Here is a 27263-nt window from a genome sequence, read left to right as displayed (position 1 = left end):
ACCGCGTCTGGCCGCACGCTCGTGGAAGAGGCGGGGCTTTGCCGGCGGAGGAGAGGCTCCGACCAATCAGAGGCCGCCCTGATGCAGCCAATGAAGGGCGAGGAGGCTGCAGCTGCGTTGAGCGGATCTGATGGAATCCGGCCGAAAGTAACATAAACGGCAAGATTACAAATTTAACCTGAAACAGATCTGATGGGAAAGTGGATGGAAGCTAGTTAACGAGAAAAAATACTAATACTAGATACTAAAGTGGAAATAAGCTGAAATAAAACGTACTAATTATGACACAGGGGACCAGGAATTACCATATAGGAAATCTCAATGACGTGAAACAAAGTCAAAATTATGAGCCAGTTCCCACAGATTTTTTTACATCATCCACTGGAAGATGGTGTCGTAGTTGGGGAGTTAGAGAAACAGACAAAATTGCCCCGCTACAATTTTACTTGAAACAACAGAGAAGAGTCGCTGGATCGGTTTGATCTCCACTTCCATCCCGCAGACACGACTGCAGCGAATGGAATTGATGTTGACAAGTTAGATGTAATTCATTTTGGAGGCGCCACAGATTTTGTAAATGCAGTCTTTGAAAGTGATTCCAGTCTTTATGCCAGGGTCAACGCAGAACGATGCTGAACAGGAAACATGACTTCACATGGATGCCTTAGGAGATGGTGGCATTGCAACATCACACAGAAAGAACAATGTTCTCCTTGCGGTGTTCAGACTTACCAAGCCAAGCTTGACGGCTGCCTCACCCCGATCTGGGGGAGGAGAACAAAAACCAGTTGGCGCTGGGCCTATTGGGCTTCAATCATCTACTGTGAACAGGGCATAAGAGGGATTGAAGCTGTCTGTGAATCAACAGCAGCAAGATCATAAGATCACTTGGCTCTTGTTCACGCTGCACTTTCAGAGTCATCAGGTCACCGTGCGGTTCACACTACGTGACCCTCTGTCCTCTGGTCGGGAGTCTTGAGGTCTGTGGGGTGTAGCCGGCTGTAGCTCTTTTTTTCTGTCCTCCTGACCTGACTGGATATTTAACATGCTCAATATTCAGTTTGAGTTGAGTAAAATAACCGAAGCAGAAAATCTAGGTCCTTGTTCCAGGTCCATAATTGCTTTTATAGCAAAAGAGCTCCGAACAGGTTGAGTGTTTGCTGTGTAGGCTGGTTCTGGTTTGAGGTTGAATGACATTAAAATTGAATTGAAAAGAAAATCTGTTCCTTTTATTCTCCTTTCGTGAGCACTTGACTTAATGGAAGTGTACATGTTGGATGTTAGATGTTGAGCAGTCCACAACGTATTTACATTTTCCCTTAACTTACACTATTTAGAACATGTTTAATCACATAATGACTACCATGGACATTAAGGATTTAAAGGGGTAATGTCTAGGATCGTGGCGCCCAGCTGGCGATCCTGCAGCGAGGCATTTCATGGCCACCGGAGGAGGTGCGTCAGGCAATAACGCCACAGCAGGGTAACACCCGTCTGTATTCTTAAAGCTCAGTGGCCATCAGCTCTATTAGTTTAAGACAGAGGTTTATACACCCGTGCACGTCATCTGGGAAATTCAGATAAAACTTTCACGTTCAGTCAGCACAGATATCTAACATGTCTTTTTCACATGGGCGGGCTACGAACACACATTCGTTAAGACAGAGGGTAGCTTTGTCCAGGTCCACAGGGCGCAAAGGTCCTCTGCCTCCCTTCAGATATGAGACTATGTACAAAATGGAGGGTCGCCCGTGAGATGAGCTTGAGTTGTGGACGTGACGGACTCTGTGGTTGTTCGCGCGACCTCATTAAGTTCTTTCAAGGAGGCAAATAGGAACTTTAGTGAGAGTGTATAAAATGTGGAATGTGATGAGCGATTACATAAACCGTAACATTCTAATTTAATTTGACTATAACATCTTGATGACCATTTGCTACTCCTTAGTTACTGTCACTGATGTTTTGGTGCACTTTTTCTATATTTTCATGTTGCCGTTCAATGGGTAAACTAGCATAACTCACCTTTATCTAGAATGTGTGCCTGCCACACGATCAAATTTATTACCTAGTCTGACGGCAGGTTAACATCAGCCTCAGGGATGAATGAAATCCACCCATCTGAGGGTTTGGATGAGTAATCACTTAACTGAAAATAGAATGTGCTCAGACTGATGAGGGAACAGTAGTTCTGGACACTCACAGTGTCCTGTTTTACATGTCACTGCACGTGTGTGAGCAGCAATAAAATCTTATTGCGCTGGAATAATCAGCTTTTGTGTAACATCTCTGTATTGTCTGAAGAAAAAAAAACAGGATTAAGGACCCAGTCCTGTCCTGTCCACTAGTTCTGGGTGTGATGGTTTCCAGGCCTTGGACCCAAGGTTGCAGTCTCTGATCCAGTTTCATTCTCTGACAAATGCAAATAAGGCCGGACATCTGCCATATGGCCATTTTCTGTTCCCAAATGAAGTCTCAGTCTGGCAGGGCCCCACTGGCAGTGTTCACAGCAGCCATGAAACAGCCAACAAGATCTTTGGATCATTGCTTGTTTTGCAAGCTTGAGGCAAAATCTTCTTTTTTGGAAAATATGGCACTGCATCAACTGATCGTGACGCCAAATGTCAAGTTTAAACTAGTCATGTGCATTGATGGGCTGGCCTTGGTTCATTTGAACAACAGCTGTGGTAAACGCGCCTAACTCGAACCCTAAAACCCTTAAACCCTAAAACCTTAGAACCACGGTACTGAGCAGAGATCTCACTTTGCTGTTCAAGGAACGCTGCCGCTTCAGCCAAATCAGTTTGATTTTTCCGGCTGAGCCTCTTTGTTCTCAGAATCATTTCCAGGAAGTTCTTGCTCAATATAATTGCATGGGAATTTATGACCAGATCCAGTTATTGATTGCTTGTAAAGTTATGTATAGAGTGGAAAATTTACAATCCATCTCTGTTTTGAGCTTCTGTGCTCCAGTTGTTGTGCTTCTTAACTGATAATCAAAATTTTTTTGGTTTCATAATTATGACTTTTTTATGTCTTAATCGTGAGTTTTTAATGTCATGATTTCAACTTTTAGATCACATAATTATGACTTATCTCAAAAGCGTTTATTTTTGTTTACTGGCAGGAATGGGCTTCCATAGGGAGAGACGCCGGTGAAAAAACTTACATTTTTTTGTTTTTCTCACAGTTGTGTTAATTTCTTTGATAATACATTGCTCTTTAATCTTTATGAAGATGATTTAATCAGTGGATTCATCTAAAAATAATCTTTTTCCAAGTAGTAGTAGAATGTAAAACACAGTATTGTGTGGATATACAATGTGGTGTAGTTTAGTATTTTAATACTTTTCAATGACTTTCAAATGTCACTATAGAGATTCTGTATTCATTTTGTAAACCTGCTTTTCATTGTTTTGACCCATTTTGGAGACAATTACCTGAAAGACTCCTTATTAGTGTGCAGCATGTCCAAATAGTCGATAGTCTTCTGAAGCTACTGACTTGTTCTGAAGTTCCCCAGTTCTGCTGGTTGAAGTGAAGCCTGACAAAACTGTCACGGACGCCAGTAGTAGATGTGATGTTTTATGGACGTCTTGAGAGCCAAAAAGCAGCCTCAACGGCAGCTGTCTGAGTGTGTGACTGGTGGGTAAAGCCATTACAAATTAAAGAAACTGCAACCACTTTGGACTGTCAATGTAGACGTACCATCATAGGAAAAATAAGCCAGTGACAGAAAGATGCACAACGGCACTCCAGGAAAGACGGAGCTGTCCACAAAAGGTGCATTAGTGAAATGCAGCAAGACCCGTCACTTAGTTGTATCTGGTGTAATTAACATGGCAGCATGGCCTCTTCGCAGTCAATTATTGTAAGTGTCGAACTGTAACTGGGAAAAAAAAACAATTTGTCAGAAGTGACAAAGAGACTCTGATTAGAAAATATGTTGCTCCTGCAACCGGCCGTTCAGAGGAGATCAATACAGCGATCGAGAACTCTCAGCTGGGCTGTCCTATTACAGACCCTGCTTACTGATTAAAAAGTCATATTGTGTGATGTTTAAAAGCTTTATTTCAACCACAGCAGTGAGATAATGAACGAGGGAAACCTCTTTATCCGGAAACAATAGAAAGTTGGCTTCTGCTCAGTCAAACAAAAGAAATTGGCTGTTAAAGCACATAGCTGAGTTATATGAAAATATTTCCTTTATTTCTGCACACCAGGTGCATTCAAAGACATCAAACCGATGCGTACTGATTATAGCAGAAACGTTCAACCGGAGCAGCTTGTCTCTCCATGGACATAGATCTGAAGGTATTGGCTGATTATGATGTAAATGGGATAAATTCATTTGTGGTCACTGTCGTCATCATCGTAGCATCTGTTCCTCTTGATCTGCTCCTCTGCCGTCAGCTCCTCGTCATCTGCCCACGTAAAAGCTCCGTCTCCAGCGTTTACGCTGCCTCCTCTCGCCACTGTCTCAAAATCTAAAAGGTCACCCAGCGCCGACCCCCGAGGCGTCTCCTCTGCAGATGGACCGAAGATGTCGGATTTCAGATCAGATAGCAGGCTGGAGCTGCTGGTGCTCAAGCCTGCAAAAATGTCTTCGAGGAAGCTGGATGTGCAGATCTTTGGCTCGCCTGCCTCACAGCTGAAAGCTCCCTCTTCCATCGCTGGAAAGAAATGGCAGTCTGAGTGGCAGTCTGTGTCTTCTGTACATTTGGCACCCGATGGCATGCAAGCATCATGACTCTGTGTCAGTGGCAGCACTTCGCTTGGCATCCTTCTCGTTTCGTTACTGTGAGCAGCTGGTGAGAGAGCTGCTGCGGGCGTCACGACGACGGGCTGCTTTTCCTTCCTCTCATCGTTACTAAACCCTAAGCAGATTCGATTGCTATGCATGGTCCAACCATTATTACTGTCATCATCCTTATTATTACTGTTGTTATTATTATTGGAATTTGGGTTCTCTGTCAGCTCTGTATCATCTCTTACTGTGACCTTTACCACCTCCTCTTTGTCTGCCCTACCATTACCTTCTTCATCAACATTCTCTTGACTCTTCTTATCTGCTGCAATCTCTATTTTCCTGTCATCTCCATTTATTCCTTCTTCCAGCCTTCCTACGTTGTCCTCTCCTTCATCTTTCATACATTCTTTCACTCCAGGCTGCACGTCAGAGTCCATTTCACGGCCAGCTTGTGTCCCCTCCTCAGCGCCGCTGTGTGACTCCTCAGGTTCCGGAGTGACAGTCGCCGCCTCCCCGCTGACCTCTTCAGGTTTTCTCTCCGTCTCTGTTAAACGTGCATTCTGGTGTGCTTCATGAGCCTCCTGCAGTCTGTTTTGCGCTTGTGCAACAGGGATGTCAGCACCCTTTATTGGAGGTTTCACAGGTTGGTTTAGGGATTCGCTTTCGTCGGCTAAGCCCTCTATAGGGGGCCATGATGGCTTAACCACCTTCAGCTCCTCTTCAATAGTGAAAGATTTCTTTGGGGAATCCGACTGAGGAGGCCACACAATGGAAATCTTGCTACAGGGCTTTCTGTTGTCATCCACAGATTTGTTTATGTCCTTATCTGGAGATGGTAATGTACTCCGAGCGACACTGGAATAACTGGAATCTGTGACTTTCTTTTCAAATGATTTGACTTGTGTCTTTTCAGATGAATTTTTATTACCCCATTGTTCTTTGTGTGGCTTCTGTCCAAATGCTTCATCATAATTTCCTTTGGACTTGAATAGTTGCTTATAGTGTGGCTTGCAGTACATCCGTCCATGGAGAGAGGCATAGTTGCCAAGGCTGTTTCAAAAAAGGAAACAAAAAAGCTTAATTTGTGCTAAGAAAAAGCGCGGGAAAAAAATGCTGACGCTCTGTAAACCAGTAAAGCTTCACCTTAGCTTGCCTCTGCAGTGTTCGCAGCGGAAGCAGCTTTTATGGAAGCTTTGTTTGTCTGCAATCAGCGACTCCATGGGGTAGACCCTCTTCCGACATGCCCTGCACAGTTCGGACTCTGGAACTCGAATTCTCTGAAAGATAAAAATAGCAAGCCACAATTTACATTGCTGGTCTGGAACGGGCTAAGAAATCCTTTCTAAATTCCCTGAACAGTGCTACTTGGAACAATTGAGATTTGGTCTAAGACTCAAAATCACATGGTTCCTTCCAGATAACTTGATTAGAAAATGACCAATCGCAACTAACAACACAAATGATTAGTCGTGTTATGCAGTGTGTGATAGAAAAAACCTTTCTGTGCAAACTCGGAACAATCGTATCAGCGATTTAAGGAAACATCTGAAATGGCAACGACAAGTAAGCATTGTTATTTCTCAATTTGCTACTACCGGTAATTTCTCTTTTAGGTCTCGTAACGTCAGACATTTGTCCTTTGTGATCTCATTTGTGTTTGCAAACACATGTGAACTGGCAACCCGGATGCCGAGACACCACTGACTTGATGATTGGCGGAGGGCGGAGCAACAGACCAACACACCAAACGAAAACATCAACATTATTTACAGGCTGACACTAGAAAAACGAGAACATTTTGGCTAAGCTACAGCTGTCAGCGGTCTGTTGACATTCAGGGCCATTCAACTTTTTGCCACGCCGCATGAGTATCACACAAACAGCAAGAATCCATGAACATGTTAACATCATTGCCAGTTTAGTGCAACTGTAGGTATCCGGACATGAATAAACAGTGTTAATGCTTTTCTTTCCACAAGAGGCAGCTGGTGTCTTCAAATACACAAAGCACGTCAAACACACCATCTCATCTGTTTAGTATCCTCATGCCGTGCAGCTCGGTTACCCGTCACAACAGTCTCCTGTTGATGTGTTAGGATCTGTGAAGTCCGCTGCTCCGTGACGCTGAAGCCTAGGTTCTGGAAAACTCCTTGGCTCTGTGCCCACGACTGCTGGAAGTTTCTCAACAGTTCCTCGGTGGAGGCATCTGCAGGCACGGCTTCCACGTTGCCCCTCACCACATCAGCATAGGACGGAGGGTTAACGTGGGTCAGGGAGGTCCCCGAATGCACCGCATTCCTCGCCCCCCTCGTGATGTTTCCGAAATCGTCGATGCTGCAGAAATGCTCGTTGACCGCTGTTGTTTCAGAGTGACCGGCCGGCTCGGAATATACGGACTCGGATTCTCTTCTCTCTATCTGTTCTCTAAGGTCTCTAGCTGCCTGGGAGCTGTGCTCACCCGTCTCAAATACATCCTTTATTGCTTTAACTGTGAACATCGGGACGTCTTCTGTTCTGGGAGTTTGCGGGTTGGTCTCTGCATCTTCTGTGTCACTTCCCAGCCTCTCTGAAATCACAATAGGCTCTTTTCTGGTGTAGACTTGAGGCTGTGGGGATTCAAACCGATTAACCAGCTTAGACAAGTCAACTCTGGGGAGGTCCTCTTTTAGAAGGTCTATCGGCACATTTCCTTCCTCAATGTCAGGCGCCAAACGCTCGGGAATATCAATGGGGTCCTTTCGGATGTACACCTTGTTGACCTCAGCCTTTTGTGCCTCCTCAAAGAAAGACTTTTTGTCCTTCACGGTGGCCATGGAGTCCACCATTTCTGAAACATCGGTCCGTTCTTGCTCATTTTCTTCTGCGTGAGTCTCCCTGTGGCCGAATGTCATTGACTGCTCTGTGTCTGCTACAAAAGGCTCCAGAACCACCACGGGAGGTGGAGGAGTCACACCGTGGCTGACATTTGCAGCGCTATCTTTCGGTTTCATCGGCTTCTCTGATCGGCTGAGGGTGGGAGAAGGGGTGGCTCTGCTGAAGGAGGGCGTGGGCGTGAATGATTTACGAGGAGGAGGCGTCCCAACTGATTTGTAGGGTGGCGGAGTCGACCGGACCGGTGAGTCCACTTTCCTCGACTCGATGCTGATAAAAGTGGGTGACGGAGAGCGAATGCTCATTAACGGGGAGGACACTGTTGGATCCGCCTGCTGGTGCACTCTGCACTGCTGAAGGGACTGTTTCTCCTCCAAGACCTTTATTTCAGTTTTAGAGGATCCAATGCTGCTCTTTGATAGTGTCGCTCCACTGAGAACTTTCTTTTCCAGGGTTAGAGGAGCTGGTGGGGGTGGCAGTGGTTTTTCCTGTTCCGTTTCCTGATTTTCCATGGCCGTCAGGTTGTCAGCTAAAACTGGAAGCTTCGCCTGCACGATTCTTTTCACATAGCCCATCATTTCTTTCAGCTTTTTATTACTTTGCTTTTTAGCAATTTCACTTAAGTTCTTTTTTTCCTCCAGGCCCATCACCCAGTCAGGGATTTGAGTTATAATCATCATGACAGTGCTGGGGTCTACTTTGCCTGGCGTGCCCTCGAGCTCTTCAATGTGTTTGAGCAGATTCTGTATCACGTTATATTTCTCTAAATCTGTGATTTCTTCTGAATTAACCCTGTCTTTACGGACAATTTTCCCCTTTCCTTTCAGAGACATTTCCTTAGGCCCATCTTTGGACTTTGCTGCCTTTATTTGCATTTTGTTTGATTCTGCTGCTTGTAGCGTTATTTGCCGCGTGTGCATCTGCACAGCTTCCTGCCGCTGATGTTCCTGCTGCACCACTCTCTCAGTCACCGCCACCTCCTTGTGTTCCGTCTTCATGCTCTGCTGGCTGTGAGAGACAGATACATGGCTGTGTCCTTGATGAGCTGCTGCATTTGTTATCTTTGCCATCTTAGGAATTAAAGCGGTAACGGATGGTGACGGGTTTGCCTTGGTCTCATTCTTGGACACCTGCATTCCCTTTTTCACGTGAAGTTCCAACTCAGCTTCTTTTATGGGAAGTGTCATCTGACTTTTCTTGTTTAGTTTCATTTCAGGTTTCAACTCGGCACTCGCTGATGTCACCTGACTGTTCTCCACATTCACCTTTGTGTCAGTTCTCTGTGTCACACTGCATTTCCCTTGCTGTAAATGTATTAAACTCTTCACTGATTCCTTTTGTCCCAAAATGCCACATTTATCTTCCTTTTTTTCAGTTGGCACCTTGAAGGTTTTGACCTTAAAGCTTGGAGTTACTTTGGGAATTTTACTGGGTTGGGACTGGGAGGAACTGATTTTTCCCTGGTGTGTGAGGGGCAGGTTTGTGTTCTGTGTGTCTTCAGATTTCTGTGCCTGGCTCTGAAACAGCCCATTTTCCAGGACGGTGCTCTGTGCAGCAGTGATGGACTTTGTGCTAGATTTCTTAATAAACCGCTGCTGTTCTGAGACTGAGGAAGTGACAACACTTGAGCTGGAGTGCACATCGTTGTTTGAAACCTCATAATGGGGGGAAAGCACAGGCTGATTCTCTGGTGTAGTCTGACACTTTTTGACATCGGCTGAGGTCAGCGTTTTTTCACAGGATTGCTCGCTTGAAATATGCTTTTTATCTACAGACACACTGGAAGATGCGGGGACTGATTTCTTATTTGCCGGTGCAGTTAAAGGCTTGCTCATAGGGATCTGGGAGGCAGCTTTCTTTGTAAGCATTTCTTGAGCTGATATAGCCCCTCTGGAAACTGTTTTTGTTTCTTCCATTGCAGCTTTTGTCACTTCAGTGACCACATCTTTCTCTGTGTTCTGTGCTGCACAAAGATCAGCACTTGCAGCGCAGGGAAGTATATTAATTGGAGGGGAAATGGGAGTTGTGACAGTGCTTGTTTCTGTTTTTTCTTTCTCCATTTTCTGCTGGCGGTACCTTTCCTCTGCCAGCATGAGGGGTGTTTTAAATTTGCACGCGTACGGTCTCGGCTTTGATGCAGGTACCGGTTCGGGAGTTGGGGGAAGTTTTATGGGAGGCACAAATACTTTTTTGGGAGGTTTTGGGCTTTTCCCCTGCACTGGTTTTGCAACTGGGGTGTTTTTCGTCACAACCTCAGATTCGGTTTGATTTACGGTTTCAATCTGCTGTACTGACTCCTTTTTCTCTTCAACTTTAGTTTCCTTTTTGCAGACTGTTGATGTGGTAGATGCCTGATCAGAGCGGAGCTGTGACAGTGCAGGAGTTGGCTGCTTTCTCTGCCATTTGGGTGTGCAGTGCACAGGCTGCTTCTGTGTCTCCGGTGGTTGAGGCACTTTAAATAAAGGCCTACTGGCGGGCTTTGTAGGAGTGAGTCGAGGCATTGCATTAAGTTCTTGCTGTGAGGGAGGCGGAGGGAGAAAATCTTCAGACAGTGTAGGAGGTGGTGGTGGGAAGAATTCTACCTCACCCTCCATGGGAAGAGGAGGTGGCGGAGGGGGCAGGTCGATGTCCTGCCTCATAGTAGAAGGCTGAGAGGACGTTGGGCTCTCGAGCATGGGCGGTGGTGGTGGAGGGAGGGAGAGCTCGGACTCAGAGGGCGGAGGTGGTGAAGATGGAGGCGGGGGGAAATTAATCTCTGGCTTTGGCTCTGTAATCACACCTTTCCTCATCATATCAAGATTACGGTACTCGCTCTTCATATTTTTGAAACTTTGTTTTTGAGTGAAAGCTTTCTTTTCTGTGTGTTTTTGAGACATTTGCTCTGACACCGTGACATTTTCCTTATGCCTGACACTTTTCTCAATCACTGTCGTCTGCACCTGCTTCACTGTCTTTGTCTCGCATATTTGCTTGTTTGAAATATTCATCTGTGATGTATTTTGAACCTCTTGAACCAAATTCCCATCAGTGCTTTTAGACTGCATTTGATCGTGGATGGGAATTGGCTTATTTTTTCCCGCGATGCGTTTAGCAACTTGAATTTTCTGTGGAGGTGGTGCTTTCAGTTGCTCTTCTTTTATGCTCTTTTTTTGTGAAACCCCAGTTGTATTGTGTGCTTTGGCTATAGTGACAGCGCAATCCTCTTGGGTTGTTACTTGTGTTTTCACCGATTTCCTTTCGTTGTGCCTCTGCGTGTGCTCGTGTGACTCACTGCTCTGAGAAAGGTTTTTCACAGCGGGGGCTGGATTGCCTGCCACACTCTCACTCTTTGCTTCATGTAAGTATTCATGCCCCACTTGCTTTACAGTTGATGGATTTCTCACAGGCACTTTTGCTTTCTTTGGGGGATGCATGCGTTTTGGATTTGAGTGCTGTTTTCTTTGCATTAGGCATTTTATGGCCCCTTGAACATCGCCTTTAACTACTTCCTCTTTTTCCACTTGTGTTGTTTCCCCCCCGTCTGTTGTGGTTGGTTCTAACAGGAGCTGGATGGTGCCTTTAACATCCCCTTGTTCGCTAACTTGATGTTGATACAGCTTTTTCTCGCTAGATAGCTCATGTAAACTTTGCATGGCAGTGAGGATATCACCTTTGACTATGTCCTCTTTTTCAACCTCTTTCACAACTTTCTTTGCCTCCTCAAGGGATTTCAGTGTCCCTTTGACATCGCCTGCCACTAAATCCTCAATAGTAGCTTCCACACTGCTGCTCACAGATTTCTCTAGTGACTGAAGAGCACCTCTGATGTCTCCCCTGACAATTTCTGGCTTTTCCATTTCTTTGGCCTGATGTTGAGCCTCTTCCAGACACTTCAAAGTGCTCGGTATGTCTCCTTTCACCACCTGCTCTTTCTCTATTACTACTTTCTGGTTGATAGCTTGGGTCAGTGAATCCAGGGCTGCACATAGGTCACCTTTAACAATATCCTGTTTCTCTAAGTTTTTGTAGGTAACAGCAGGCTCAGTTATAAAGACTTTGACAGTGTTGTGTACATCACCAGGAACAATGTCATCCTCTGCTACGGTGCGACCAATCTCCTGCTGATTCTTCCGCAGCAATATTTTAGTCCCTTCTATATCACCGCCAATAATGCACTCCTTTTCCACCTTTTCCTGGGACTCATCGGGTTCACACTGAAGCTGCTTCAAGTAATCCAAAGCTCCAGACTCAATGCACGTCGAATAAAAGCTGACGTTACCCCTTTCCATGTCTCCCACCCTTATTTTTTTACATTCATCTTCCGCTGTGCTGGATAGCAGACGGTGCAGTGTTCTGCTGACATTGCCGTGAATGATATCCTCCTTTTCCACGCAAGTGGTCTCTCCTTTATTTAAAAGTGAATAGACAGTCATTTTAACGTCTCCTTTCTCATCCTCTTGAATTAAAATGCCATGCTTGGAGGAACCCTCGTTCCTGAGAAGACTACTTATGGCCTCTTGAATGTCACCGGCAATAATTTCCTCTTTCTCTATATTGATCCCCCTTTCCTGGTTGAGAAGTTGCTTCACTGTATTGTTGACGTTCCCCCGCTCCTCCTTGTCAATAGTTATCCCCTTTTCAGAGATCTCCCTGCGGGTCAGGAGGTTCATCATTATGTTGCTCAGATCTCCTCTAATAATCTCTTCTTTCTGGATTTGCGGAGCCTCCTGGTTCATTAGTTTATACTTTGCCATGCGAACATCGCCGATCTCATCGGCCTCAATTAGGATGCCCTGTGAGTCGACCATTTTCTGACAGTAAAGCTCCTCAAGTGTCTCTTTGATGCTTTTGCCAATTATTTCTTTCTGTTCCGCCTTGGTCTCATTGAAATCGTGGAAAGGAGTAGTTTCAAATAGCCACGTTGTTGTCTTAACGTCGGCCTGTGGGATTTCCTCTTTTGTGACGACGATTTCTGTGCCATCACTGTCTTTGATACTGTCAAGGGGCTGCTTCTCAAAGAGCCACACAGACTGTTTGACATCCCCTTTCATTACCTCTTCTTTTGTCACTGTCTCCATGCCATCATACTCCACTCCTTTGCCATGGATCTCGTCAATTGTGCGGGTTTCAAACATCCAAGTGGCAGATCTTACGTCTCCTTTATGGATTTCGCTCACACTTACAGTTCTAATGTACTTTTGAGACATTTCGTCACTCTCAAAACGCTCTTTGTTGGACTTCACGTCACCACCCTGGATGTCTGCGACCGTTTTTGATCTGACTTTGATTTCATCTGTAATTTCGTCGAGTGGTTGCGTTTCAAACTTCCACCTTGCAGAGCTGACGTCTCCTTTATTTATGCCTTCCTCAGTCACAGAATTAATTACATAAACCTCCTCTGAATCTCTGATTGAATCCAGCGGTTTGGTCTCAAACAGCCACCGGGCCCCCACCACATCTCCTCTCATTATTTCCTCCTTGGTAACCGTAGTTACTTCATGGTAGTGGCCTTCTTTGTCCCTGATGGCATACAGCGGCTGATTTTCAAACATCATCGTATAGTTTTTCACGTCTCCTTTCTCTCTCTCATCCCTAAATATACTGGTGAGTTTAGACATATCAGAGGATTCCTCTTTAATCTGATCCAGTGAATATGTCTCAAAAATGAAGCGGCCTTTGTCGACGTCGCCCCCTTGTACGTCGGTGACGGTGCGAACATCCCTCGCCTCTTCCCGGATTTCATCCATTGGCTGATTCTCAAACATCCAGGTGCAGTTGACCACGTTTCCCCTCTGGATGTCCTCCGCCTGCTGCAGCTTTAATCGTTGCATCGTTTCCTCAGAAGTGGAGCTCATGATATCAGAGGAGCGATTCTCAAAGATGTACTTCATCCTAGAAACGTCGCCCGACTGGATATTAATTTCCGTAACCTTCCTAAAGGAACTGCTGTCCTCGCCCGTAATGTTTTCAAGATTCTCTGTCTCAAACAGAAAGCGAGCCAGTCTCACATCTTTCCCTTGGATATCTTCCTCCTTTACAGTGCAGGTTTTGAGGATGGTCTCAGACTCTGTATGATCCCGTATGTTGTCGAGTGTTTGCGTCTCAAAGAGCCAGGTGCAGGTTTTGACGTCACCTTTTGCCACTTCCTCGATGTCAGCCTCATTCTTTTCCACCTTGTCATACAACCCATCCAATGGGCGGGTCTCAAATAGCCACCTACAAGTCTTCACATCCCCTTTCTCAATTTCAGTGCCTTCCTTAATTTCATGTTCTTCATCCTCAAAATTATTAAAATATTTAATAGCATCCAGCTGTTGTGTTTCAAACAACCACTTTGCAGTTTTGACGTCCCCCGACTGGACTTCCTGCTTAGATATTCCTTTTATGATTTGGAATTTATCGATGCTTTCATCAAACTCATCAATGGGACGAGTTTCAAACATCCATCTGCAACTGTGCACATCTCCCTTCACAATCTCCTCACGCCTCACTGTCTTTAACTCATGGTAACGGCCAGAGCTGTCCTGCATAGCGTACATCGGGGTGGATTCAAAAAGCTCTCTGTTGGATTTGACAGAACCACTCGTGACACCTTCAACATGGATTCTTTGTGTTCCTTCGCACTTGCTTAAATCCATACCTTCAAACCTTTCTTTATAATTGGTCACATCTCCTTTGTCCAGAGCTTCGACATTCACAGTCCTGATGATCTCTTTCTTCTCCTCCCGTATATTCTCAAGTGGCTGGCTTTCAAATACCCATTTTTGATGCCTCACATCACCCTTTTCTTCTTCAGATGTCACCATTTTCTTGAGCTTTCCCACTTCTAAAAGGTCTTTCAGGTTTTCCGCAGGTGCAGATTCAAACAAATGTTTTGCTGATCGAACATCCCCCCCTACAATCTCCTCTGTAGTTACAGGCCTCGCGTTGGCATTGTCCTTCAAAGTATCCATAGGCTGCGTCTCAAATACCTGACAGTGCTTCTTCACATCGGCACCAATTATCTCTTCCTTTTGTTTCCTGGAACTCTCCCACTCCTCATCATTGATCGTGTCAAGAGTCTTTGTCTCAAAAAGCCACGTACCTCTGTTTACGCCACATTCGACGCTGTCCTCCATTGAAATCCCACATATAAGTTTTACCTTTGCAGGGTCTTTGTTTATCATATCAAGGGGCTGTGTTTCAAACATCCAGCGCGATGTCTTAACGTCTCCCTTCTCAGTCTCTTCCCTGCGGACAGTGGTGACCTCCAACATCTCTCCTGAGTCACCCCTGATCACACACATTGGCTGTGTCTCAAACTTGCGCGTGGTGGTTTTCACGTCCCCCTTGATTTCCTCAAGCTCAGACTTCAGGTTCAGAAAGTGGCTCTCCTTGATTGTTTCAGTTTTGCCTAAAGAATCCAGATGCTGGGTTTCAAAGAGGTATCTAGCGGTCTTCACATCTCCACCGGCAATGTCTCGGGTGACAACAACATCTGCTTCCTGCTCGTCCTCATGATAGATCTTATTCAGACAATCAAGTGGCTGTGTTTCAAAAAGCCACGTTGCGGTGCGCACATCTCCTCTGGCCATAGCAGCTGACTTTTGCGACTCCTCGGCCTCGCCAGCCGTGTCCGTCCCCAGGGCATCCATAGGCTGAGTTTCAAAGATCCACGCTGTGTACTTCACATCTTTACCAGCGATGATTTCCTGATGTGCAATGCTCTTCCCCTCGCTCTCATCTGGACTTTCATCCTTGATTGTATCCAGAGGCTTGTTTTCAAACATCCAGCGCACAGACTGAACTTCACCTTTGAGAATTTCCTCCCATTCCACAGAGTCTCTGTCAGGACTCGAACATGGACTATTGCAATCGTTTTCAAACATGTAACAAGCCTGCTGAACGTCCCCCATTTCCTCGCATTCCATTTCTGCTTCGCCGAGCTCACTCAGGTAATCGGCTTCCAGATTCTTGCGGACCTCTGGATGAATATGTTTGTAGAGGCGCTTTAGTTCAGCCTTACCCTTGCTTTTAAAGTGCTGCTCCCTATTAATTGCTTGCCTGTGCTGAGAGGCTGGTTCCTGGGACCTAGAAGCACTGGATTGCAGAGTCTCCTGCAATACGTGTGCAGGTGGGGGTGGGAAATGTTCTACCTCTTCATGAGCCGCTGCTGATCCAGATGTAAATGAGGAGGCCATGGTTGTCTTTGAGGCAGCAGAAGTTTCATAGTTTGTGACTGAAGATTTTGAGGTGTTCAATGGAACCCATTGAAACTGGTCGAAATCCAAATCAACCTAAGGTTTGTAAGCAATTTAGGTTAATTTCACATTGATAAAATGGGGGGGGGGATTAACAAAGTTAATTATATAATTATGAACACATTTTCTGTCAAACCAGGATGATTTTCTAATTACAAGTTAGATTCCAGCTCAGATGCTGTCATTAAGAGCAGTCTGGCACATATGAGTTCTGTTTCAATCTGCCATTTTCTTTTTCACCCTGGAAAAACCAAACCAGTTTATTCTTGGTCCACCTGCTGCATTTGCATTTTGCATTTAATGCCATCATGATGTGTCCTCACCATCTAAAAAACCCAAACTAGCATCTAGTTTCCCAGACAGCATTATTACCTTGATTTCCTTGGCTGATGCAGCTTCCTCAATCGTTTTCTCATATTGCTGCTTCAAAGCCTGAGCAGAGACATTTGGTAGGTCCTCTCCTCCAACGAGCATAACTGAATTAGACACAAAAACAAGGCTGCCTCATTAAGTCATTCACAGTGAGGAAGCTCAGGGGGATTGCAGAGGGAAATAAATCATTTCATTAAAAAAAAAAAATCTGAGTAGTTTTCATTTTCGCAAACCACGCAGCAGTGATTGCCCACTTTCCATTATCTGAGATTTTACCTTCCTGACATTTCCCTGACTAGATCTGTTACTGTGCATAGAAGAGGAAATCATCTGAAGTCATTTCCATAGCTCATCCTTTATTCATCAGTCGTTAAAATAATCATTAATATACGGAACATAAGAGGACTGTGATAAAGTGAGCAAATTACAATATAAAAGGAACGAGCGGAATTACCTGTTTCATTGCAATGGTTCCCGTAAGTGGCGGCCACATTGTTATGATGTACTCGTTCATCTTGGATCATCTGTTAGTAGACAGTAGAAACCCATTATTTCACTGGCAATTGCAGTACAGTTTCCAACTGTTTTCAATCAGTGCAAAAGTTAAGACCTAGCATGAGGCTAATTTCCTATATAGGGCACATTATGTGCATGAAAACTGGAGATTTGAGATGACGTTCATTAGCAAGATGACACCATACTGATGAAGACCCGCAGTGACTGGAAGAGCCGGTACCTCTTGTTGGTCGTGAAAGAGCGCTGTGGTGGGGACAGCATCTCTGGCACAACTTCTCACCGTCACCTGTGAAGAGGAGCTCCTCTTCTCCTGACGAACACAGAGAAATGATTGTGGGCAGTGAGAAAATCTTATCTCAAAGGGTGAAATGAAACCCTGACATGTTTCCAAACAAATGTCTCTTTCTGGCAGAGCTGCTGTTTTCGATATTGATTCTGAGATCCAGCCAAAATTTCAGAGCTGAAGACAAAAATGCTATACACAAAACAGCCCAAAAAGAAAGCCCAAAATTGGATGCAGTAATATCTGAGCCTTTTTCAATACTCACCATCATGAAAGATATGAAGCAGGCTGTAAGTGTCCAGTCTTTATAGCAGAGCAATGTATTTTATAATGTATAAGCTTTTTTAATGTAAAATCAGCACTGCTGGACCTGATGTGACATCAACTTCCCCTCTCAAATCTCCATGTAAAATTTAGTATTCAGCAGGGCCCTTGTGCACCCAATGAATCCACTCCGCCTGAATGAGCAGAGGCGAAGAATTCATGGCAGGCCAGCGCTGACCTTCCGTTGCTGAGTCCCTGCCCCATCCTGGACCCTTAACTCATTCTGGCATTTTGTTCACGCTCTGGATGACAGTGCAACATTCATCGTGCCCTCTTTGGATTGACCCACGCGAATGCCTCGAGTCAAAGATTTGCTGATGAGGAAGATGTTTTCAAATCACTTTTTAGCAGATGCGAGGCCCTGTGGTTCTCACCTGGAAGGATCTCTGCTCGAATTGCAACTGGGAGACGCTGGAATGAGATGAGGACGAGGCAAACTCCTGGTTTTCAAACTGTCTCTTCACACTAGCCAGGCCTCCAGGCAGTGAACACGCCTCTGACTCATCCATCATCTACGAGCAGAGAACAGATCACATGACATTTGCCAACACAAAACCTCTGACCTCAGTTAATCGTCTGGCTCAAACTGATTGCTAATGTTTCAATCCTCCAAAAACAGGATGATTCCATAAAAAAGCACATTTGTGATTACATCATAATCATTTATCAAGTATTTTGGGTGTATTAGTTATTGGGAAGGTAATAAATAGATAATAGCTTTTTAAAAAAAGTCAACGCGATGTATCTAAGGAGAAAAAAGACCAACGGACCTTATTTGTATGAATGTCAGGAAGACATTTCATGGCAGGCACCCAGTTCCGATAGATTTATTTTTTACGGTTGGCCAAGAACAAAATGCAAAACATCAATAGGTAATGAATTCTTTCAGATTTGCCACTTTAGATTTGCCACAGAGAGCTTTCTGATGCATTTTGCTGAACCGCACCAAGACTTATGGCTTAAAACTGGGAAATACAAAAGCAGAAAATAAGAACAGAAGGATTCCTTCTGCATTCACCTCAGGCATGCAGGACTCATCCTGCGAGATCTTACCATGAAAGCCACTAATGCTATTTCATACTGTAATCTTCTTTTGGGATTTCTACTTGCTTCCCTTGTTAAACATACAGGAGCCTATACAGTATACTGTATGTCTGCGAGACTGAAAAATGATTTTTGATGCAGCACAATTTGTGAGGTGTTGCAGAGGAGTTCAGGTCGACGACCGTTATGTTATTAATGAGGTAATAATTCATCCTACAACATCCACCCGCTATGACACCAACGTCTTTCAATAATGCTTAAGGATACAAACATATAGTACTTTGTACTAATAATTGCAATCAATACAGAGCTGAGGGATTCTTTTCTCTTCAGGTTTACACACTGCTGATTTGATTTGTCAACTACATTTGACAGGAGGGACCTCATTGGGGTTTGCATTGAAAGCTAAACATGCTTGATTTAAGATTCACCGATTTTTGGAAATATGCAGTTCAACTGAATGTGGCTGGACGAAAGGAGGAGGGACGAGCGATGGCCATCAAGACTACAGCTATCGCCAAGCACTCTCACTCCAGCATGGACGTACAGACGACAGCTGCAAATATACACAGAGGAAAAACAAGATTCCTAAGCTGACTCCCTCTGGCCACCCCCCCCCCCCCCCCACACACACACACACACACACACACACCACCACCACCACACGACCGCTACCACCGCAGAAACCTCCCTTTCCCTATGAAACATTCAGCTGTCAGCCGCTTGACCAGGCATCCACACTCTCAGCAGGGCCAAGGATGTTTGTAGTCTGGCTCCTGCAGCAAGGGGACAACTTTGCACCACAAAATTATTAATAAAAACACTAAGACTGACTGGTTTGTTCTGTGGTTGTTACTTCAGACATAAGTGTGTGTGTGTGTGCATGTGTTACTGAGCCATTTATGTAAAGCAACCAGGAGCCCAAGGCAAGGCTTTACCAAAGTGCACTGAGCCGAAACAGCTGCAACATTAAAAACTTTCATCTGTTTTAGTAATTATATTATTAATTCATTACTGAATATTTGCATTTCTAATCAGGTCTGTATTTCTTCTGTATCGTTTGGGTTCCACATTTATTATTCGTCACTGCCCACATCCACAGCTATGAAGCTGAGATTTTTAGGCTTAAACTGGCTTCAGGTTTTTAATCATGCAATGCAACCATAGATCAGGGTTTAGAACTGAATAAAACTCACTTGCTGATAGGTGCAGCTGCATAATTTCCATGAAAAGAATCAGGGCTTTGGAGTAGAACTACTGAGTTGATAAATAAACTTCGGTCTCATAAATTCTACTAAAGCCTTGGGTCTCCGAGTCTGGCTAACAAATCTATGTGCACATATTTTTGTTTTTAATAAAATGTGGAATACCGTGTAAAAGCCTGTGGATGTTGTCTGTCGCTCAAAGAGGTAAATGTGAAGGCCTTTGGTCAAGTGCTTGTCTCTCTCTGACGTGCTCTGAAGCAACAACTCATCTACGTATTCCCACAAGCTCTCATCATCCATAGTCTGTGTAGTGCCACTTCTTTGGGCTGGGAGGTCGACACTCTTTATACACTGACTACTTATACATGGATGTTCTCATGATAACACCTTCTGATAGTGACGGCATGGACATGCTATTATGAATCTTCTGCCCAGATGATGGTTGCAATAAGCTAAAACTATTTTACAAGTGTTACCTATCAAAAGGATTCAGATATGTTTCTTATTTCCACCTGAATCGAAGCCAACAGATTTTGGCTTTTGTTGTGCAGAGGAAATGGCCTCATCGCAGATATAGAACTGTTTCTGTTTTCTTGTACAACAAAATAGAGAGATGATAAAACCAAACAATGAAAAGGTTTAGAAGGGAGAAATGAAATCATAAATACTGGCAGCACCACACTGTTAATGCCATATTTTAAATCTAAGCACTTCCCAAATGGCCACCATCCCGCTTTAAATGGCATCTCCCATCAAAACCATGTGGAAGCCTCGTCTCACCGTAGCAGAGGTAGAACTATTGCTCTCGTTCTTGCTCACTGCTGCCTGATACATGGCCAAGCGCTCCTTCACTGACACTGGCTCGGGCTGCTGGTGGTCAACGCTCCAGTCCTGGGGACGTCCTGATCTTCCTGTACTGCCGACCGCTGCAAATATAAGAAATAAGCCTTTAAGGGGTCAGTGGTCTTATGATGCATCATAGCTAGTGAGCGCGTAGCCTTTAGCTTTTGGAAGTTGTTTTCTCCCCCGAACAAGCTGCTTTAGGCAGATTCAGCCAAATGGATTTTCTGACGTTTTCTTAAATGAAATATGATCATGATGAACAGACACCATATTCATTCAGAAAATGCCAGATGGTGCCTTCATGTCTGAAATATGAAGGCTGCAGTTTAATTTTTTTTCCCCCCAGATCAAAGTCCTTGTAATCCCAGCCTGACTTTATTAAAGTTATCTGCATAGTTCTGTGCACAGTTGGCACAATCGCTAAGGAATGGCTGGAAGCAAATGATCTGTAACGAGTATCGACATGAAACCGAAGCTGCACTCTCATCAATCAACAGGCACTATTTCGCGATTCTCGCTGCTCGGCACATCCCCGTGGATAGCCAATTAAATGGGAAAACTGATTTTGCATTTGACTTTTCAGAACTACAAAGCACGATTAAGAAACAGAGCTGGATCCATTAAGGCTCAGCGCACGCCCACACTGGACCTTTCAGCTCCTGGCATGTTTTCCCTCTCTGAGCAACAACACCGTGGGATGAAAGAGAAACCTAAATAGAAATTATTTTCTGCTGTTATGAGCTAACACTGTGACCTTTTGACATTTTGAAATCCTACTCATTGTTGTGTTTTTCCCGGAGTCATGTACATTTAGTATGATATAGAGCTGGGGGGTCAATTTAATTCCTACTTTAGAGTGGATTCAAATAATGGCATTTGCTTTGTAAATACACATATAAGTGCAGTCAGCGTTTCCTTGGTGCAAAAGCATTGGTGGTCATCGTCATCATCATACTTCTGAGGCCACTTAGAGTTTAGCTATGGCTCCACTGGCTCAAAACACCCGTCTGTTTTCTAACAATTTGAAGTTATATTTGAATCATTGGTGTGATGTGGTCTGTAATCCCACCAATTTTCGATCGGTGCTATGTCTGACGTGTTAGACTAACCTCCAGCCCCTCAGGCAGAGGCAGAGTGTCCTGGAGACAGCAGGATCTGAAAATAAACTGAATTTTGTCCACTGTATGGGGCCAGCGATACAGGTCAGATATCCTATACCTTGGGCTGCGGTGTACTGTGATGACAGAAACACAATAATGCTCTCATATATCACCCAAGAGAAATGCTGTTGTCCTGCTCTGCAGAGCCAGACATGTCGGGGCTTTAATGGCTGAGAGTGATGAGGGCAACACTTTAGATATCTCTGACTTCTGAGAGAGGCATGTCATATGCAACGCCGCCATGACACGCGGATGAGGTAACACGGACTGACTGGGGGAAAAAATAAAGCCATCCTTTTTATAAACCGGCTCGGTCTCTCTGCCAAGTCATGTTCCCCCGTGTCAGGGAGATTTATGGACTGGAAGTCGGGGCGATAGAAATAAAGGGAAGGACAAAACAAAAACGAAGAGGCGAATCAATGAATAACTTTAAATGAGACCATTTGAGACGATGCCAGTAATCAAATCGTGACACCAGCAGATGTTTAATCAGCATTAACAATAACGTTGAAATGGTTTCATTGTGTGAGAACATAACAAAGCCAGAGCCTGTGCTATAGTTTGATACCACATTATAATTATTACAGCCTATTTTCAGCTTTATGGCGTGCAAACAGGAGCGCCTAGAGATATATATTTTTTCCCTTTTAGCTCCATATCTCTTCAATACCATGTGATGAAACCGGTTGGGGGGGTGATGGAAAAGAAACTGCAAGATGTCAAGGGAGCAGGCCATTTTACTGCTGCTGTGCCTGTCACGGAGGCTATATGAAGCCAAGCCGAGGGCCATCGACACCTCCCCACTGCTGTCTGCCCCAAAATGATCAGAAATCTGGCAAATGGCGGCTGAGGGGTGGAGTAGGGTGATGGGGCAAAAGACGCACAGGCAAATATGAAAACAGAAAGGGTCATTTCCAAATGTGAGTGTGTAGTTTTGCAGGTCGAAGCTAAATGGATGCACAAGAATCTGTATCTGGCAAAGGCCATCTGATAATCAAAGAGGTGACACCCTCTTTCAGCACAAGCCTTTAACACCCAATTTTCTGTTCATTACTTACCGACCAAAGCTTTTGGTTAGCAAGGTTTGACAGCGGCACCAAATGGGGCTACATTAATTGAAATGTCAGCCATACGGGGCAATTTCTTCCCGACAGACAAAAGCAAAACGGCCACGATAATTGAGCTGTCAGATCTATCAAAGTAAGGCTATACTGACACTGGATTACCCTCCGGCGCTTCGTTATGCTAGGCTAAGTGCTTTGTCTCCTGATTTGCTATACTTTGAGATTATTTTAGATCGGATTGCTGGTGGTTGTGTCAATTGGAAGGAAACAGGAAGAGCTCACGCATGTTTTATGACAATGCACAAATCCTAGTGGAATGGCAAAACACGCACTATAATGTCACGGCTCATTTTATTTTTGCACCTGATCTTTCAGCACACTACAGCTTTGCTTCAAAGGGCTGTCATATATGCACAGCCGAGGCACATCAACCCTATTCATTACCGGCTAAACTGCCATCTACCGTTCCTAATCTGGCTCCTTCCACTTAACGCTTCAGCACAAAAAAAACACTTTCGAAGCGCTGGGGTGACGTTGAGGCTTATGTTGATGCAAGATGCGGCCTTAAACTGCCTATAGTCCACATAAATCACTTACCTTATGTAAGTGTGTAGGCTGTACAAGTGACAATATAATCCAAAAGAAGCAAAATGTCCCTTGGATCCAGAGAGAATTCTATTTAATCTGGTGTCTGGTCTTCACATGAGCAAATCCGGGGCAGACACAGACAGCGTGGCCTGGAGACCAGCTCCAGCAGAGTGCAGCTTAAATGAGACCCAGGCATCCAGTGACAGCTGATTTTATTTTAGAAGTCCCCCTTGGTTAAAAAAAAAAATAGGATGGACTTGGGGGGTGGGGGTGGGGGGGGCTAGGTGGATGAGGGTGGTCTTTTTTTAGTTTGGAGGTAGTCAACATGCCCTTAACCTTATGTCACGGCAGTCTTATGGATGCCGTCGGGGACACAGTGTGAGCTGGAAAACACCAGCAAGTTCTCCAGTCAATAGCCCAGTGTGAAGGCTCCCGCATAGGTGACAAAAATACAGATTTGTACACCCTTACGTCAGGGTCAGAATACATGAATTTAGCCCAAAGACGAGTGATCTGATATTTAGGACGTGCGTAGTCCCATCCAGACATTAGACTTACTCACCATGAAAAGTACCTAGTTTGCAAAGCAACAGTCATTTATGGTGCACTTTAAACATCAAATGCTTAATGGTCCAGCCCTAAAGATTATCCAGGAATATCCTAAAGAACTGTAAATGAATCTTTGAATGTGTTTAAATGTGCATTAAATTGATCCTTTTGATGGAAAAACAAAAAAGGAAGAAGATTCTCTTCATGTTGAATTAGGGAATTCTTAAGTAAATCATTCATAAGGTGTTGAGTCTCACTCCCAGGACGCTCACTAGTGTTCCAATAGATCACCTTTGGTCTTTCACTATGCTGGGATAAACAAAGAATCTGCTGATTATAACTCCATGTTAGTTACAATCGATCCAAAGATTAACCTCTCAGCAGAAAATAAATACCATTATTCCAGAAAATGCCAAAGAAAATCAATAAAAATAAATTATTGGAATAATACTGACTTGGCCGGGTCAAACTAATATACCCATTAGTCCCAGCTGACAATGCTTCATATGCTCAGAATACTGAGCTCAATTATTTCAATGATCAATGCTTATCAGTAAGTGTTTTAGCAGAAAAATGTGTTGAAAGCTCGGCCTCCCATCCTGGGGGGATCGTGTGTTTTATTAGATGCATTTATTCCTTTCTTTCCTCATTGTGCTTACTTCTTGAAGGCTGGTTGGCCTGAAGCAATAGCAAAGGTCCTCTTTCAAACCTGTGACCTGTTTGTGGCTGATCAGCCTGAGGCTTTTTCATCCACTCACTCTCAACCTACCTCCACACTTGATAGTACAAGAGAGAAGCTGGCCTGACAAAGTCTGGAATAATTTATCTGTGCGCTCAACATATTCTTTGTGTGTTTTACCGTCCTGGTGTTCGGTGTTCAGCCCACCCCGCGAGGCAAAGCTGGCAGCGCATCGGCGAGAGAAAAAGGTGGTTATCAGACTTGTGGAGGAGCTGCTCTCAGCTGATAATCCCGCTGAAAGAGCACATGGATTTCCTGTTCCTCATGGAAAATAAACATACCCCTCTAGAATACCCAATGAAGTTCTGAACACACAGTCGGAGCCGAGACCACGTCCCACGAGTTTTAGCTCACGGCAACTTTCTGTAAATAGAGCCCCGAATTCCATTAGTTTAATTTGTGTAAGCAAACTGCCAGTATACAAACTCAATTCCCAGGTTCTATATCAGTCGGTCTAGATAGAACATCTGCTCTGGAACGAGGTGTTCTGATCAATACAAATGCATATTTCACTGTGAGAAAACCATGTGGATACATTCCCGTGCGGTTTAATTTCCAGTCAATAAGATAGGGTCTTTCTATTCTGAGGTCAAATGCAATTTTCGACACACACACGCCTGCACTAATGGTGATATGCTGTTTTATAATCAGGCACTTAATAAAATGAGAAAATCCACAATAACACAGTGTGGCTTATTTTTAGAACACACACAAACACACACACATACATACATATATATATACATACATATATATATATGAGAGGGAGGAAGAGAGGGTGGGACGGACGGACGGACGGAGACAGACAGACAGACAGACAGACAGACAGACAGACAGACAGACAGACAGACAGACAGACAGACAGACAGACAGACAGACAGATAGATAGATAGATAGATAGATAGATAGATAGATAGATAGATAGATAGATAGATAGATAGATAGATAGATACGCCTTTAATTTGCATCTTTTTTGCCAAGAGTCGATACTGTGCATGGTTTCCAAAAGCGCTTTGGCAGGAACAACAAGGTAAACGCTGGGAAAAAATGGTCATAATTTTCATTTTTGTAAGGTTGTTTTGCCTGTGTCTGTTTCCAAGTCTCATTCTTTCACTGTGTTTAAAAGACAAGGTAAAGGCTGGTCAAACTTTAACAGGAAGTTAATGACCTCAGGAACCCCTCAAGCCTGTACTGTGTACAGATATTGAGTTGACACGCCCAGAGCCACCCCTGGCCAGATTCCAATCAATAGACATCTTGGCCCGACTTCAATTTTCTATTTATGCAAATAGGAATGGTCTTAAAAGTCACTTGTGTTGCAGAATAATCGCACATTGATAATACCGGAGGAGGCCACTGATACTTTTGGGTGGAAACCCAAAAGTTTTCAGAGGGTATTACAGAGTCATCACTGTCATCCTAAAATCCAGCTGCTTCCTGTGGTAAATCCAACTGGTGGGATTAACTCTTTTAAAGGAAAATGCGGGAGCATCTGTGAAGTTTAAACAATCTCCAACTCGTGCAAAAAATATATAGGCACAAGCTCTACAGAATAAAAGCCCAAGTGTTCCTGTGCTGTCCTCACAAGCATAAGTGCCGACTGTGTGTGGTGACTCTGATCGAACATAAGAAGAAACAATTAGACAAGGAGACAGCAGCAGCATGGAGATTTAGACCACAGCTTTGCATCCATTTAAAGCGTCTGCCCCCCCCCCAAATGTGGTGTCTGTCCTGTGTCCCGGTAGATTATGGAGCATTTGCTTGTCAACAAAGACTGAGGCTGTCGATCACTTGGGGCAACAAGAGCAGTTTGGCAAGAAGTGGTAAATGTAGATGTGTAACAGAAGAGACAGCACACAGTCACATACGAAGTGTTTGTCTGTGTGTGTGCTTGCAACCTCATTTTTTGACACTTTAATGCTTCTTCTGCCCCCTTAAATGATTTTAATAATTTTCCATTTTGACTTTCAAAAGCTTGTAAATACACAGTGCGTGCATAGTGCCGTGAGCATGTGCATTATCTACACATGTTGTTACGCCTAATGCCATAAAAGCCACAATAGATTGTCCTTGCTTTCCTTTCAAATCAAATTCTAAGTCTGCATTACCGACCAGCTCCGGGACTATCTGTCTTTGACTGGTCAAATTAACGCAACATTTTTGCTGCTGCTGCACTTAAGAAAGATGATTTCCTTTCAACCTTTAGAAAAGCTCCGATACAATTAGGCCCTAAAGCACATACAATACACCAGAGAGGTCAGAGTATTACTACTGGGTTTATTGGACTGGAGTTAAAAAGTATACCCTGCCCTATAACCTTTATCTCTACCATCTAGATCACTTAGAAAACAAACTGGAAGCATCACCTCAGTGCTATCGCACAAATGGGAACCCGATTTTGACTTCCCATTAAAAACCTGCCATGGAGGCACTCTTATCTGGCCATGAACAATCTAGTATTCCAAACCCATTTCTGTCAAATCATTATCTTAAAGAACAGATGGGATTAGCTGTAATGTTGCTGCATGAAAGACAGATCCGCCTGGCGACAGAGCCACATACTCACAGGAAGTGGTATCCACACAGAAGGCCATGGTGGGATCTGCCGGTGGATCGGCCTGGATGCGACTGCTGGACGTCGTTGTTCTGGACAGGAGGGCTGTTACTTCCTTGTCAGGAGAAACGAGAGAGGAATCAATGAAAACACCTGCGCTCATTCCCAGGAGAGGGGGAGAATAC

The 27263-nt window shown here is 44.2% G+C and overlaps 1 protein-coding gene across 4 annotated transcripts in view; it reads right to left on the bottom strand.

Moving 5' to 3' along the window:
• Positions 1 to 5655: 5655 nt before the first annotated feature.
• The window catches only part of xirp2a (xin actin binding repeat containing 2a), a 35232-nt gene continuing 13624 nt past the window's right edge, over positions 5656 to 27263 (bottom strand). For 3 of the 4 annotated variants that reach the window (XM_011606266.2, XM_029840494.1, XM_029840493.1), the window contains 9 exons: positions 27091 to 27193; positions 20362 to 20507; positions 17707 to 17844; positions 16946 to 17035; positions 16664 to 16733; positions 16210 to 16313; positions 6813 to 15873; positions 5891 to 6024; positions 5656 to 5797 (listed from right to left, as the gene is read on the bottom strand). In XM_011606266.2, the coding sequence (XP_011604568.2) occupies positions 5930 to 6024; positions 6813 to 15873; positions 16210 to 16313; positions 16664 to 16733; positions 16946 to 17035; positions 17707 to 17844; positions 20362 to 20507; positions 27091 to 27193 (9807 nt within the window). In that variant the 3' untranslated portion in view covers positions 5656 to 5797; positions 5891 to 5929. Of the gene's footprint in view, positions 5798 to 5890; positions 6025 to 6812; positions 15874 to 16209; positions 16314 to 16663; positions 16734 to 16945; positions 17036 to 17706; positions 17845 to 20361; positions 20508 to 23245; positions 23414 to 27090; positions 27194 to 27263 lie in introns of those variants that run through there. The other variant, XM_029840495.1, reaches the window with a different exon arrangement.

The sequence above is a fragment of the Takifugu rubripes genome, chromosome 8 (assembly GCF_901000725.2).
Source record: "Takifugu rubripes chromosome 8, fTakRub1.2, whole genome shotgun sequence".
NCBI lineage: Eukaryota > Metazoa > Chordata > Actinopteri > Tetraodontiformes > Tetraodontidae > Takifugu > Takifugu rubripes.
This window is presented reverse-complemented; position numbering and strand designations above follow the sequence as displayed.